At 38.7% G+C, this 15,329-nt stretch overlaps 2 protein-coding genes across 2 annotated transcripts; both read right to left on the minus strand.

Moving 5' to 3' along the window:
- Positions 1 to 3,500: 3,500 nt before the first annotated feature.
- LOC139290354 (ferroportin) lies at positions 3,501 to 7,535 on the minus strand. Its single transcript, XM_070912109.1, has 8 exons — positions 7,433 to 7,535; positions 7,271 to 7,338; positions 6,953 to 7,112; positions 6,503 to 6,618; positions 6,165 to 6,291; positions 5,708 to 5,974; positions 4,278 to 4,958; positions 3,501 to 3,760 (listed from the first exon to the last, which is right to left on the minus strand). The coding sequence occupies exons 1-8, from the start codon at positions 7,533 to 7,535 to the stop codon at positions 3,501 to 3,503; spliced, it is 1,782 nt and encodes a 593-aa protein (XP_070768210.1).
- A 1,755-nt stretch (positions 7,536 to 9,290) lies between these two features.
- LOC139290166 (sodium-dependent neutral amino acid transporter B(0)AT3-like) lies at positions 9,291 to 14,044 on the minus strand. The gene is made up of 12 exons (XM_070911859.1): positions 13,873 to 14,044; positions 12,686 to 12,826; positions 12,379 to 12,516; positions 12,097 to 12,278; positions 11,341 to 11,451; positions 11,138 to 11,250; positions 10,907 to 11,035; positions 10,457 to 10,613; positions 10,156 to 10,360; positions 9,843 to 10,002; positions 9,594 to 9,756; positions 9,291 to 9,485 (listed from the first exon to the last, which is right to left on the minus strand). Exons 1-12 carry the CDS (start codon positions 14,042 to 14,044, stop codon positions 9,291 to 9,293), a joined length of 1,866 nt encoding a protein of 621 aa, XP_070767960.1.
- Between the last annotated feature and the right edge of the window lie 1,285 nt (positions 14,045 to 15,329).

A 15,329-nucleotide genomic window follows, 5' to 3' on the forward strand; every position in this document is an offset into this window, starting at 1 on the left:
ACAGCTTGACAACTGACACTGAAATTAAAAAATACTAAGAACCATAGAAATAACACTCCAGGTACAAACGCAAACATGACCTATTAATGTGGTAACAGAAATATTTTGTACGGTAACGGTAGCTATCTTACTTTTTTCTTTCTTTTAGTCCTTGAGTTTGAGATTTGTATTTCTATTGTGTTCCTGTTTCTACCACAGGGTGGAGCCGTTGAGCACAGGTTAAGTTTATGGCTGTGAAGCTGCCGTCTGTTGCCGCTTCTATCATTGTAATGATATTCATATAATGTCTTGCTAGACAGGTGGGTTTTTACTTTGAAATGTATGCTCGTTAATAACAATACATGGGAGGCATAACTTGGGGCTTAGTTGAAGCTAACGTGGTAGGTTGTTGGCAGATCAGGATTTACAGTAACACAAGCTATATTCAAAAAACTTAACTAATCATCAAGGCTTGGAGAAGAGTTAACATCACTGTGAAGCATTTTATTTTACAGTGCAGTCACATGGGGCTGGCACCTTGCCTCAGTGAAATTAGCACAAGGTGTTATGTGGGAATTTAGGTTTAAGTGCCTCTCAGCACACATTTTCAACTTGAGAGGATGGCCCTAAAGCAAATTCATTAAAATGCTGTAGGCCAATATCGGGGAAGCTTTATTTTCTGATGTATTTATTGGATCAGCATAGATATCTAATTGTATTTGATAATTGAATGGGGTTTTTTTCTGCAATGCCAGGTACATTTCTTTCAGTGGGATTTTGTTCTTTTTTTGCTTTGGCTTTGGTGATTATTTTCGTGACCTCCATAATTCATAACAAGGCAGAAAAAGATGTTAGCCGACACTAATGTAATATTCAGCATGCTTTTCAGCTTAATGGGGTTCTAATTGACTGCACCACAACAAATCTAGACTTCTGCAAAGTAGCGCAGGGTGAAAAAACCTGTGAACCATACTGATTCATTTTCATGATTGATATTCATCAAGTCTGCAGTGGTATATACTACTTCCAGCAAAATAGCCTCCCACTCAACAACAGCTCTTCCTGGCCAGTTGTCTTTACCTGCTTATGGCTTCTGTTCATTACCAAGCTAACTACACACTGCCAGTGACTGTGATGGAGGCTTTATAATCTTAATTTAGTGTAACAAGTTAGGGCTACAACAGTGCTGACACTATTCAGTACTTGTGGTAAACCAGTATATTGAAACTCCTTTTGACTTGCATAGTGTTAATATCCCTGGTAGCAATCACTTTCGGCTTCCTTTACATACTTGATGTTCAATACTACTGGTGCTTCAGATCCTGAAATTAGCATGCATCATGGTGATATTGGACATTGCAGATGAGAATTTCTGGAGTGCAGACTGGATTTCCACGTCCTTCAATTCTGGATGCTTTCTCCCTCTCAAATGTCTTCCTCCGGATTATCAGTATCTTGGATGGAGTTGACAATTTAAAGAAAATCTGAGGATTAAGAAACAACAGTGTGAAGATACTGTGTGTGTATTACGTCTCATTTCTATGGTAATAATGCACGAAGGCCTCTTAATCTTTCCTATACTGGTGTTGACCTCTACTGGCCACAAAAAGCCATTACATTTGCATTTGGGTACTGTATGTTTCCTGGCTATAAAGTTTATGTCCTCAACATTTATATAATTTCTAGATGTTTTATATCCTTTCCATCAGGTGTCCTCTTCTTGCAGTCTCCCCTTTACTCTATGGGTTTTTCTGCCAACAACCATCATAGTTTTGTGGGTGCTATAGCTTGATCAAGTGATAGTGAATTAGGTTACTCCACCTGTGGTGCTATATGGCAGGTTGTATAAGATCTCTAGTTGTTGGACTGCAAGTTCAGAGGCTATTAAAGGAAGTTGTCTAATAATATATGTCTAATAACCCCTTGGGAGTTAAGGATTCCCACAAGGGACAGACAGACTTAAACCATGTGGCTGTCTTTTTTATTAGAATGATTCCAGTACTAACATTTACTTGTCAAGGTTGAATAATTGGTGGCTTTATTTATGTATAAGGCTGTGAATAGGGCCAAATTGATTTAAAATATCAAGTGTATTTAGATGACTTATTAGAAATTCATCTAGTGTAACATGTGTAGCGCTTTATTCTACATTACATATATTTATTTGTTGATTATTCTGATCAGAAGACTTGAGGCCAAAGATCATCTTCAGTCATCTTTATTATCATAATTATCAGTCTGAAAAATAAGGACAACATGCAATACGGAAATGTCACAGGAAAATTTTACAAATATATTGAGATGTGTTGCTGGTTGTATGACAAAAGGTTAAACTTTGATGTTATTTCCACTGTACATGAAGTAGATATGAAAACATACAGTAGCTGAGAGTAATTCCCAAGTCATATTCCCAACAGTGTTCTTGTTCTAAGTTGAGGTAAGGTAATGTTTAGTTCATCAGAACTACAAAAGAATGAAGCAAAGTGTGATACAATGCTGCTTATGGCAGTGATCAACATTTGCTATCAACATATAGCTATTACTGATTTCAAACATGTCACAAAATGAAGATTGCTTTCCTCTTGGATTTCTATAAAACTATTAATATCACTCTTTATATTGGAAGGAAAGAAAGTTTGGAAACTATTTTTATTTATCTAAGTACACAAGCAATTAGAATAAAATAGTTTGTATGAAGTTTGACTAAAGTACATGGTGTGACGTTATAATGTTTTGTTGTAATCCATAAGCCTGGTTTACATGCATAAAAGAAAGGCAAATGTTGTTTGATTCATCCACAGAGAAACAAACCAGGGGAAGGAAATACTTCTGTCCATTAAAAGGGGGGCTGCCTTTCAGATTTTTTGGTAATCAAACAATCTCACATCAAGTTCCCTTTATGTTCCTTTTTGGACATCCTGAAATATTTCCAAGTGGACGGATCAGTAACATCGATGCCACTTGTAGAAGTTCTGTCTCGTCATGTTTGTATTTTCATGTGTTACTGTTTTCCTCACAACACCAGTTCTTTACTGAGTGAAGGTTAGAAAAATCTCTCCATCCATCCACCCTCCCATCCAAAAAGCTATGTAAGTTAACAGGCTTGTCTGATGAAAGTCTTGCAGTAATCCTACAGGGTGTGCAAAGGCGTGTGCTGGTGCCTTAGCTGTTAGCTTACCTTTGTGTCCTGTTGTAGGTTAGATTAGGACATTCCCCTGGAGGTACCATTGCTGCATTTATTGTAGCCACCTCAACTTATGTACACGAAGGGAGAGCGTGTCTCCCACTCTATTTCACCTGAGTTCTTGTTTGCTGCTATGGCACATGGCCCTGCAGGAAGAAAGCAACCTAGGTGGGACAGGCACTTGCTGTGTTGTGCTGAAATGAATGGCTAAGTCGGGAGTGGAGTGTTGCAATAAGATTGCTGAAGGAACAGGAGGGAGACATTCATTTCACAGGTGCAGAGTGGAGTCAGTGCTGGTAAGCATCTCATGCCTGGATGTGTGGGCCATGTCTGCTCCTTATGTGTCGAGGCGGCGTTTTCTCTTGGCTTTGTGTGCATACAGGAAGTACATAGTGTGCCCAGTGGTGATGAATAATACAGAAATGATAACTAGGATGCCAAAGTGCTGTGGCTGTGGAGCGGAGATCACCATGATGAAGTGAAGCAGGTCCATCAGGTAATTCATAGAGCTCTGCACCCCGTTTACCACACCTCTCTCTGACTCACAGATGTTCTCCTGCAGGAGCTGCGTCACTGTCAGGTCGAAGGACCAGAGACCTAAAACACACATAACATTTTTTCAGCTCTTTACAAAATCATTGAATTTATGGGAATAGTTAACTAGAGCCCGACCTATACCGGATTGCTAAAGTATGATTATTAAATACAGTAATTATGTGGTTATCCCGCATACCATAGTCTGACATTGCAACTCTACTGTCGACTCGTTATAAAAGATATTGCCAGTGAAAGAGAAATACTGTAATTGTCATCAATATATGTACCGATGACATTTTGCAGTTTTTGACAGTGCTCTCTGGTGGATAGACAATGTAATGGCAATACTTCCTAAGTTACTTTAAACATGCAATTTTGCATTTTAAAGAAATATTAATTGCCCAACATAGATAGCAATATATTCATGATAAGCTAATATTGGCTGATAGTATCTGCCATGCCAACGTATGGGTCAGGCTCTACAGTATTCTCATGTATATGAATATAATATAATATGGACTCATTTAAGTTTTGGTGTCCATTGAAACCAGTGGGCTTTGGATGTCTGTCTACTTACCAATGCGTGCTGTGATGACACCCAAGAACAGCAGGATAATGGAGATGTAAGATTCTGGCGCTGTGCCAGAGGGCACGTTGTCAAACAGCACAGTGTTGTTGGTCCAGTGGATGGAGGAGCGGTCGGGTAGCAGTGGCTGATTGCTGCCTCCCCTCAGAGGATAAGTGTGTTTCTGCCTTTGGCTTGTCATCCCTCCAAGCTCAGAAGAGGAGTTGGAGGTAATGTAGGGCATCAGCAAGCTAAGATCCATAGGGCTGCCAGGAGCGAACACAGAGCACACACACAGCAGCAAGCAGCCCAGGTGGAGGCAGCTTGAGATGATGCCTGTGTTAATCAGGCCATAGGTCTTCCTGAGTCTGGTGAACATCACGGTGCCCATCAGCCCTGTGATAGCTGATACACCCATCAGCAGACTAAGGAGAGAGCCGCTTATGCCCTGAGTGTAGGCATAGCCGGTGGTGATGCAGTCAAAGCCCAGGACTGTGGTGTAGAGGAAAGCCAGACCCATTCCTGCCAGGAAGACAGGCTGGCGATAGTAAGCTCTCCAGCCGTCCTTACAGGTGCTCACCAGCCAGCGAAACCTCCGGAAACACAGCGGCAGGTCTGTGATTTCTTTTAGGTGCAGGCTTGTGTTGCAGTTACCTTCTGTCAGAGGTTGAGGTTGTGCAACATTACCTTCCTCTGATGAGAAAAAGGAATGTCATCCATCACTTCTGTTTATCAGTTTTAAAGGCCCAGTCCTCAGTTGATGTTCTCCACCCTTTTGCTCCATGTCATGTTAGAATCACATCATCTGTCAAGTACAGACCACCTACACTAATACACATGGGCTGCAAATGGGATGCAGACTGTGTGAACTGTGGCAGTTTGGGGCTGTACACAAACTGAGGATTGTGCTTCAATGAAGCTTTGGAGCTTGAGAATATTTATTCTATAATGCCTTTAGTCTTTTATAGAGACTATTATTAGAATTAATCATACAATACTCATTAAGACCACCGGAGAGGCTAATTACAGCATTTTATAATTCAACAAATGCTTCTTATCACAATCTGGAGGACAATCTGAATGTCAAAAACATTAAGTGATATAGGCCTACAAAGTTTTCTGATGTTATTTCAAAGAATTTCCAATTTATATATATATATATATATATATATATATATATATATGTGTATATATGTATATATATATGTATATATATGTATATGTATATATATGTATATATGTATATATATATATGTATATATATATATGTATATGTATATATATGTATATATGTATATATATATGTATATATATATATGTATATGTATGTATATGTATATATGTATATATATATGTATATATATATATATATGTATGTTTAAAATCTAGGAAATACAGCGGAAGTCAGAAATCTTAAAGAAAAAGAAAAAACCAGTCCATACCTTGTGACCTTCTCCTCTCCATCCTCTGCAGATACACCTCATCCTCATCCTCATCCTCCTCCACCGCTGGTGGTTTGATTGAAAGAGCAGGGACGATGCGGTACACCCGTGACAAGAAGAAGAACTCCACAATGAGAGACACAAGGTTCCAGCCCAGGATGAAACCACAGCCAACTACATTGGAGGCCAGGGTCATGACCTGTCCCACTGCTAGTGGGGCCAGGATGTTAGTCACCTGATCTATCCGCCTCATGGTTGCATTCATTCCTTTTGTTAGGATCAAAGACACAGAGGTTAATGCGCTTCCACTAGAGGACTTTCAGCAAGAGCAGAAATGGACCAATACCTGATATTCTCTGTAATTCAAATATTTATCATACACAACCAGTGAAGCAAGCCCATGACAAACATGAAATACAAGCCAATATGTGCATTAACAAAGAATGAACCCCCTCACCAGCTAGGTGACCTCGGTTGTAGCCTGTGATAACCACAATCCAATCCCTCTGAATGGCAATGGTCAGTGCTGTGCTTGCAAGGTTTGCCACATCTGCCAGGACGATCACCACCGTATAACAAACCACCTTGTGTAAGTTTTGCGATGCAACATGTTACTATGACAGCACAGAGTAGCCACAAGCTCAGAAGCAGAGACAACAGGGACACAGGACAGAGGGAACAACAGCAGCAATAACTCCTCCGTGTAATAATCATGGTGAGTATTCTGTTTGCAGATCAACATGGTATCAATTATTTTAATAATAATTATTAGTCAAATATGTAGTGTCTACTCACAGTAAGCCATCCATCCCAGATCTGTTCAATCCTTTGCTTATATAAGAACACCAACATGAGCACAATGCTACATACTGTCACTGAGATGTTCTGAATGAAAAGAGATGCATGTGCAACTAAAATAGGGGACAGAAAAACAGTTTTAGATTCTCAGAACATGATGATGATGATGCATTCTGTAAGAAATGTATGGGAGCCTTTACAGATATGAGTCAGTGGCTGTGAACCTTGTGCCTTGAGTCCTGCTGGCGTTCAGTCTAGCTATCAAGTCCGGGACTGATTTACATGCGTTTCATGCATTCTATATCAGACGAAAGCAATTTACCACCTGGTGGGATAGGAAACTAGCAGACTTCTGGGCCCAAGATTGAGATCCACTGATCTATATCACTGTCCTATGATATACTGCATGCTAAAATGTTGACATGGGTGTGAAATTGTTGTGCATACCTTTATTCCTGGGATTGCGATCAACCCAGTCTCCAATCAAAGCCCCAAGTAGGAGCACTGACCCAGCCACTACCAATCCAAACACAGCAGTCAACAGCAGGTTACGGCCGTACAGCTCAATCAGGAACACAGAGATTGCAAAGTGCCACATGCGGTCACCCTGTTTAACACAACATTATAGGTCATCATTATGCGTTACTTTGCAAGGTGCTGGTTGTATGCTGTCACACAGTTTACAAGACTACCCTGCAGTTATTTAAGTTTTCAATGTCTTATCTATTTCTCCAGGAATCTGTTTCTTCAGGAAATGATTCTTACCCACATTGACAATGCTCCACTGACATAGATGAGAAACTTGGGACCCTTGAGGTAGATAAGAGCTGAACCTTACGAGGAAATGCATGAAAATCGAATAAGCACACATTTTATATGCTACAAACACTTTGCACAAATTCTAGTTGGATTTAAAGGTGACTTCACCTGGTATACTCCTAGCTTTTTTTGCTCTCGCATCCCTGATGTCATCGGACTCAAACTCGACCACAACCCCACCACACTGGGAGGCATCTGCTCGCTGGGACATCGCCTAGTGTAGGATTGTAGGTCAAAAAACTGTTGAACTTGTCGCACTCTTGACCCATTGTTAAAAGTACAGTGTTTCATTACTGTAGGTCGCAGCATCACTTGGATGTTTTGAAAGACACTAAGGTTACTTGTTGTTGATGACTACAAGAATATTTAGACCACTTATAGGATTAGTGGTTATTTACTTATTAACATACCAAGAAGCAATTCTTTACGGCACCGAAAATCAACATGTGGCAATATTGTAGTAACTAATCAAATACACAATTTATTTTTCCTAGACAGCAACTTTAACAAAAGTTGGAACGCCATGTCCTTTTGAACTCAGCAAACTGCTGTAACCTCTTCAGCGTGTTTGCAGCACAGTATTATTAAGTGCTCCACATCTAATTTCCTAATCAGTCTAATTTGTTTGGATTTTTTTTCAAAAATACAAGAGGCTTAAATAATGGCAGTAAGTCAGATTGTGAAACAGAAAAAGTATATCAAACACTAAGATTTTGTCGGTTCAGTTAGATATGAAAATACTGAAAGTAGCATTAGCATGACACCTTGCATAGCTCTATAAATGCAGTCTTAAACTGACAACAATGAAAGCGATCCTAAGTCAATGCAGGGTTAATCATCACCTTTGTTCTGATGTTACACTCAATCCTTGCTGTTGTTCCTTGATGATGTATCTTGTGCCATGTATCCTACATTGGGATGCTAGCCTTTCCTGAGAGCTGGAATTCAAGCTGTAGTAGTTTGAAAGGCTTAATAACATCACAGTGTTCAAGTGCACCATTGTATGAAAGTGCCAGAAAAGCAGAACAGGCAGAAGGACAACAAAGGCAGCCAGCATATTCCAAAGCACGTGACACTGGGAGGACAATATCACTGTCCACCCACACCACAAAAACTGTGTAACTCCTATGACTCAAAATACACACATGCGCATGATCAGTGAGCACATGCATGCACCCTTACGCACACAAGCACAGTCCTACTACTGGCATACACCCACATGCACTGTTGACGTGCAAAAAAAGTTACATAAAGGACACATCATGCAACACTACATCACTCTTCACACTTGCAGGTAGCCAAGGGTAGAAAGCACATAACTACAGTATATTATATCACATAACAAAGGCTGTTCCCATGGCAGACGGGAATGTAATTTACAAGATGATGCATGATGTTAACAGAACATACAAACACAAATATCAGCTCATGTGGAATTGCTTTTACTCATTTGTTCTGAAAATCATTGTGATATTTTTATTTGAGAATTAATAATGTGCTTATCACAAAACCAGAAAAGGTATCCATCACTCTTCTTTTGTTCCCATTCACAACATCAACACAGGAAATGAACTGTTGTCTTCATTTTAATCAAATATTAACACAAACCGATATTCAGCTCTAGCCTTTTGTATTGAGTTGTTAATATTTTTCTCAGGGATATTGTCCTGCATTGATTTGATCTGGCTTACAGTTTTTGCATTTCCTTCCCCAATATAAATACACTTGTATTAATGAATGTGTTTTTGATTTAGCAAATATACTGAAATTACAGCTGCTACTGCCAATATTGCTATACTAGTGTGTCATTTAAACTGTAACATAATTAGAAGCGTGCAATACCATACAAAAGATAGAAAACAATAATAGTAGTAAAAACATTTTGTTTGCCAAATGAATATACACAATAAGAAGTTAGTCCTGACGGTAGTCCTGAGCACCGATCAGATAAAACGGTTACAAATGTTTACAATTCTCCCTGACAGAATTCATTTGCATATGGGTTTTGGTTGTGCCTATTCATGATGTACTTCTTCAGGAAGCCCATGAATTTGTAGAGAGCCACAAGAGGGATGGAGACAACAGGAAGGACCGATAGGAGCACACAGATAACAAAAACCCATTCAGGATAGTGCAGAACATCAGCAAGGGGGAAGTGCACCTGTAGGAGTAATGGAGTGGAAAGTCAATGTCTTTTTTTTTTCATTGTGTACAAGAATACAAATTCTACACTGATGTTGTAGAGCTACTGTAAAATATTTTTTCTTACGTAATCTGGGTTCCAGGCATTATATGTTGGTCGTTTTTCAGCCTCAACTACAATGTATGCCACAAAAACCACCAGAAGCATCAAAGGACTGATGAAGCGCCAAGTGGCCTGCCAGTACATGTTTGGTCTCCGACCTGTCATCCATTCAATGTCGTCATTAAATCTGTGATCAAATGGAAACAATTCGTCCAATCATTTAAATGCATTGTAATATTACAAGTATGATGATGACATAAATTACAATATCACCTGTTTATTCCATAGATGTATACCACACTGATGATCTCAAAGAAGGCTATGATGAGCAGAGGCATGGATCCCACGAAGCGGTTGAAAATCTCCAGCCAGTAGTTTCCAGAGCCCAAAGTAAAGATGAGGGCCACAGTAAAGGAGGTGAGGCAAATTAACCCTATGAGCAGAAAAGGAAAATGGGTTGGGCTGCTATGTATAGAAAGTAATAGATATTTTGCACCTAACCTAATACAATACAGACTGGTGTTGTCAGTGCTCCAAATGCCATGATTGCAAACACCATAGGAAGTTATCAGATGTTTTGGTTTACCTGTGAAAACCTCCTTAGGAAGCCAGGGTGGAACCATGTGCAGGTCCAGCAGGGGAGTAAGTACCCCCTCTAGATTTCCAAACATGGAGGACAGGCCGAGGCTGAAGAGCATGACAAAGAAGAGCACCGCCCACACCTGAGAGCCTGGCATGTTTATCACAGCCTCAGTAAACACAATGAAAGCCAGTCCAGTTCCAGAGGCGCTCTACAGATAGGATGTGTTATACGTGATCTTATACACAACCACCTCACAAAACTTAATTGAGAAAACTGTTAAAATGAATATTAACAGATGTACTACCTGGTCCAAGAAAGTCTGTAGATTACAGGTCTTTAGATTGAGGCTCTCGACCTCTGAGGGATCAGTTGTGTTGAGATAGTTAAACCAGTCATCGTAGTTTTCAAGAGTTATGTTTTCATTTCCAATGTTAAATGCATTTGTCAGTGCTAGTATGTTCCTAAAATCAAAAAGAAATTAAATCAGTCAGTTAACACTACTATTGCAAGCATCACTGCTCATAATGATGATAACTATGGCTGAAAGTCTATTAATTAATTGAGAAAATAGAAAATATTGTGGGTTTTTTGTTAATTGGTAATTGAATCATTTAAGAAAAAAGACAAACTGGTACTGTGTCAGACAACTTGTAATTACATAATCATCTGTTACCCATCTAATAATACTACTGTATAATTATCATGCTGAATATACTGTTCTATGGCACACCATAATTACTTCAATGGTACATACCAATTTTTGCAGTCATTGTAATTTTCATTTGCTTTAAATCCAAGAATGGCAAAAATAGGAATTGATGCATATATTGACGTAAAACTGTTCACACATCCAACAATTAGGGCATCTCTCTCGCAATTGTTCCTGCAAAGATAAAACACTGTCTCAGTTTTATTTGATAAATGTTAATAATATATAATACATTTTGTGAATGAAGGAATGAAAATGTGTTCAAGATGCTCTTACTTCTGCGCATTATAACTGGAAAAAGCAATAAGTCCCCCAAAGGCCAAAGACAAAGAGAAAAAGATCTGAGTAGCAGCATCCAACCAGACCTCAGGGTTTTTCAGGGTTTCCCACTGTGATGACCATATTAACTGTTAGTTGGATATCAGATCATTAAATCATGCCATGAAATTATTTCCATAATAAACTAATGACAAACTTACATTTGGCGTGAAGAGATATATTAAGCCGTCGGTGGCCCCGGACAGAGTCAAGGCTCTGACCAAGAAGATGGTCAAAACAAGATACGGAAAGGTGGCTGTGACATAAATAGCCTGTTGAAAAGGTTTTGATGCTGATAAAATATTTCATATTCACATTAAACGGAATTAGAAATGTTTGCAACCTTTTGCATGCACTCCCATTTAACTTCATTACTCCTAAAGCCGCATCAATGTGCAGGTCATTTTGTGAAGCCTCAAGGTTAGAGAGGCTTTCTACAGGTTTAAAGGCTTTAGTTACTGTCACTTGTTTGGATAATAACAGCAACAATCTTCCATTCATCACCTTTATGGCCTTTAACACGTGAAAAAACATAACATTATAGCTGCTTCGGCTTAACTAATTGTCATTCTGCTGGTTTGGAGACAGCAGGTTATTCAAGATGTTGAAGTTAGATTTGAATTTCTTCTGAAAGTTGAGGCCAGAATTTAATTAGGGCAAGTTTGATCTACGGTGGGATGCACTTCTTTCTTCCTGCCTTACATGACTAAGGCTGATGGCAGCTGTATTTCTACTGGCATAGTGCAAAATTAAGATCCATTTCATATTCATCTGTCTTTTAGCTCATGTGAATCTTTGTGAGGAAAGCCAGAGTTATTTTAATGGTACCAACATTTTGCCATTAGGTTCTGGTATCTGGGCTCAAAGATATAACAGATAACAATCATTTGTGGCATTACATCAAACAGGTAAATTACCTTTCCAATCGTCTCAATTCCACGTATGAAGCAGATGTACACGAGGCACCAAGCACATGCAAGACACAGCACGAGCCACCACTGTAAGGACCCACTGGTCTCGATGTTTGGTGTTATGTTCAGTGTCTCACGATACCAAAAATAGTTCACTGGTGTGCTCTTTTCACATTCCCTTACATAGCCTGTATCAAAGAGAGTATTCACATCATCGTTAATTAAGACTTATTTCGGTTAGTATTCAGCATTTATTGTTAATTTATTTTATTCTGATGTAAAAATTACCAGTATGATTCAAGTTTAATGGGCAGTCCCTCCAGGGAAGCGGACTTTGAAAGGAGTGGAAGAAGTACCAGAGGATCCAGGCCAAGATCATGTTGTAGAACAGACCAACTAGGAAGGATACTGCCATGGAAGCCACACCTGTGTATACACATTGACATTCTTCACCAAGGGATGTATGTGTGTTATAGAGTGACTTCAAGGTAATCCTATTGAAGTTTTACATATCTTTATGTTGTACAGTTCATTCCCGTGCTTTCCTGAGTGAATCACAACATTGGTGAAGTTCATTGATACCAAGCCTTCTCACCTAAGCCTCCCAGGTATGGGGAGATTGAATTCCACACTCCAACACTTCCCAGGCGGAGTCGTTGTCCGATGGCCAGTTCCATGTGCAGCAGAGGAAGTCCCTCAAACACCAAGGCAATGATATAAGGAATCAGAAACGCCCCTTGAATTGAAGTAAGCGATAATATCTGTGAGAATTATTGTGATAACTGACAAGAAATAACAACAAATATGACTTTTTCAGTAGGAAACTGACTTCACCTCATTGGCATTGCCTTTATGGTTGAAGGTCATTCAGTTTCCGATTACTGGACATTTTATAATCAACAATCAGAGCTTTATCACACTCACTCATACCAAGCAATATATCTTAACACCAGACATAGTGTAACTGTTTTCCCTCATTAGTCATTTGACTAATCTACTATATATTTTACACACCACAGTATGGACTAGTGAAAACATGTTTAACAGATTTATTAAGTATCCATTTTCTATAATGGTGAACTATCCAAATAGGAATGATCTTATTAGATCAATCACAGAAAATGTAAGCAATGATATCTTATAAGACAAATATATGCTACAGTCACATCATTGTGCATCACATCACATGATGTTGTAATGCACTTTAAGTATTATCTGATCTTTTAGATCACACAGCAAAGGACAGAAAGCAAAACAAGATGAGAATTCACTGATTAAGACATGCTGACAGTCACATAAAAAGTTATTAATGTTTACGTTAAAGAGGTGTTTAAAGTTAATTTTGTCCGTCTGTGTAATTAACAGTGAGCTGCAGTTGTACACAGTGAGAAGTAATTGGAAATAAATTAGAAGTATTAATCAAGATAATTAGCAATTTTATCATGAATAGTTGTACTATCAAAGTCATCATCAGTTGAAAATATAATAATTACAGAATGTAAATTCTAGCCATAATAGCCAATATAGTCATATCTGCATCATAAAAGCTAAAGAGAAATATCTGAATGTGAATGTGCCACATTGCAGTAGAACTGGTGTCTAGGAGTGTGTATGTTTATAGTGAGAACATATTAGTGAGACAATTATCCTGGAAGATTGTAATTTTACACAAATTATTTTCAAGAAATGTTTCTTGGTATTTTCATAACTTAAGGGAATGAAAATGATAAAAAAAAAAGAATAATTCAGTTTTTTATAAAAATGAAAATGAAATGCTCTTACCTCCACCGTAGATTTGACACAGATATGGAAATCTCCACACATTACCAAGTCCCACAGCAAAACCTATGCAGGTTAGCAAATATTGAACTTTATTGTCCCATTTTGGTCTCTCAGTGATCTCTTTCAATCCAGGAATCCGCCTCTGCTCAGCACTTTCAGCTTCTCTATCCATCACTTGTTTGTTCTTTGTCAGTTCGGTATGTTTTATGAGGCGAGCGCAGACCTTTTTTGTCTGACTTGTCTGCTACTCTGTCTGAAGAAAAGGGGAGGCCCTGGTCACTTGTTACCTGTTTGTATCAGGAGACGAAGAGGCGACATTTGCTTTATCAGCCTCATTTTTCTTGGTGGCTATGGGAACAATGTGGTTTGTTTGTTTAATAAAAAGCCCTTGTGTAAAGCGGCATGATATGATGTTGATAACAGCTGATTGTATAAATAAGCAACCCAGGGAGTAAAACTGTGATAATACACATGCCTTTTTAATTTGTTACCTGGTACAGTTTGCATTACTGATATTTGCACACAGTCTGAGTTATTTCAGTCAGCAGTAATTACCAAACACCTCTTACACTGGAATAAAAAACTATAGTGTGTATGGATTCCTTATCAGACGTAGTCACCAAAAACACTATTCAAAATGCCTTGTACTGAATTTCTGTATCATATTCATACAGAATGCTATCAGTCACATCCATTATTCTTAACTGGAAATTGGAAAACAGAGTAGACTCATAAAGCATACACAGTGTAATTCTCTTTACAAATTACAGGCAAATGCAGAAACAAAGGGAATAAAAATAACAGTATGCAGCTTATCAGTGTTTAATTCACGTCTCAAACACTCCTCACACACAATAGTGACCCCAGCTGGACAGATAGGTGTACCTGCATTACATGGCTCAAAGTCAGCTTCCTTCTGGGGCAGCACCTCCTCTAAGTCTCAAAATCAAATTGTTTAATCACATGGTAGAATATAGCTGTCAAATCACAGTTAACCCCACTGAAGGATCAACCCACAATGGGATCGAAATCTACTATGGGCTTATACTAAGATCCTACATTCACTAGATTTGCCATTTGTCAATTTATTTGTAATTAGACCCGATGCAGAGCGTCTCTATGCAAAAGAGCTTCAAGAATAGATAATGATGCAGAGCACATTGCAAGGGCCCCATCATTTCAGTTCAGATGTCGTGCCTAATGGTGCATGCTGTGTTCCTAAAAGCAAACAGATGACAGCCACAATATAATGAACACAGACTGTACACAGACACGGACTGTACAACATAATGCCGCCCATTATAATATCCATAAAAAATATTGCCTGTATGAAGATAATAGTATTAAAATTTTCTTGAGACTGTCAGAGAGGGGTTAACTCAAATCCATGATAATGTTTGAGGCCATAGTTTATGTTTTTAGCCGTGCTAGCAGCATGCGGTGGCAAGCTGTTCTTA

This window comes from Enoplosus armatus, chromosome 9 (genome assembly GCF_043641665.1).
Source record: "Enoplosus armatus isolate fEnoArm2 chromosome 9, fEnoArm2.hap1, whole genome shotgun sequence".
Taxonomy (NCBI): Eukaryota; Metazoa; Chordata; class Actinopteri; order Centrarchiformes; family Enoplosidae; genus Enoplosus; species Enoplosus armatus.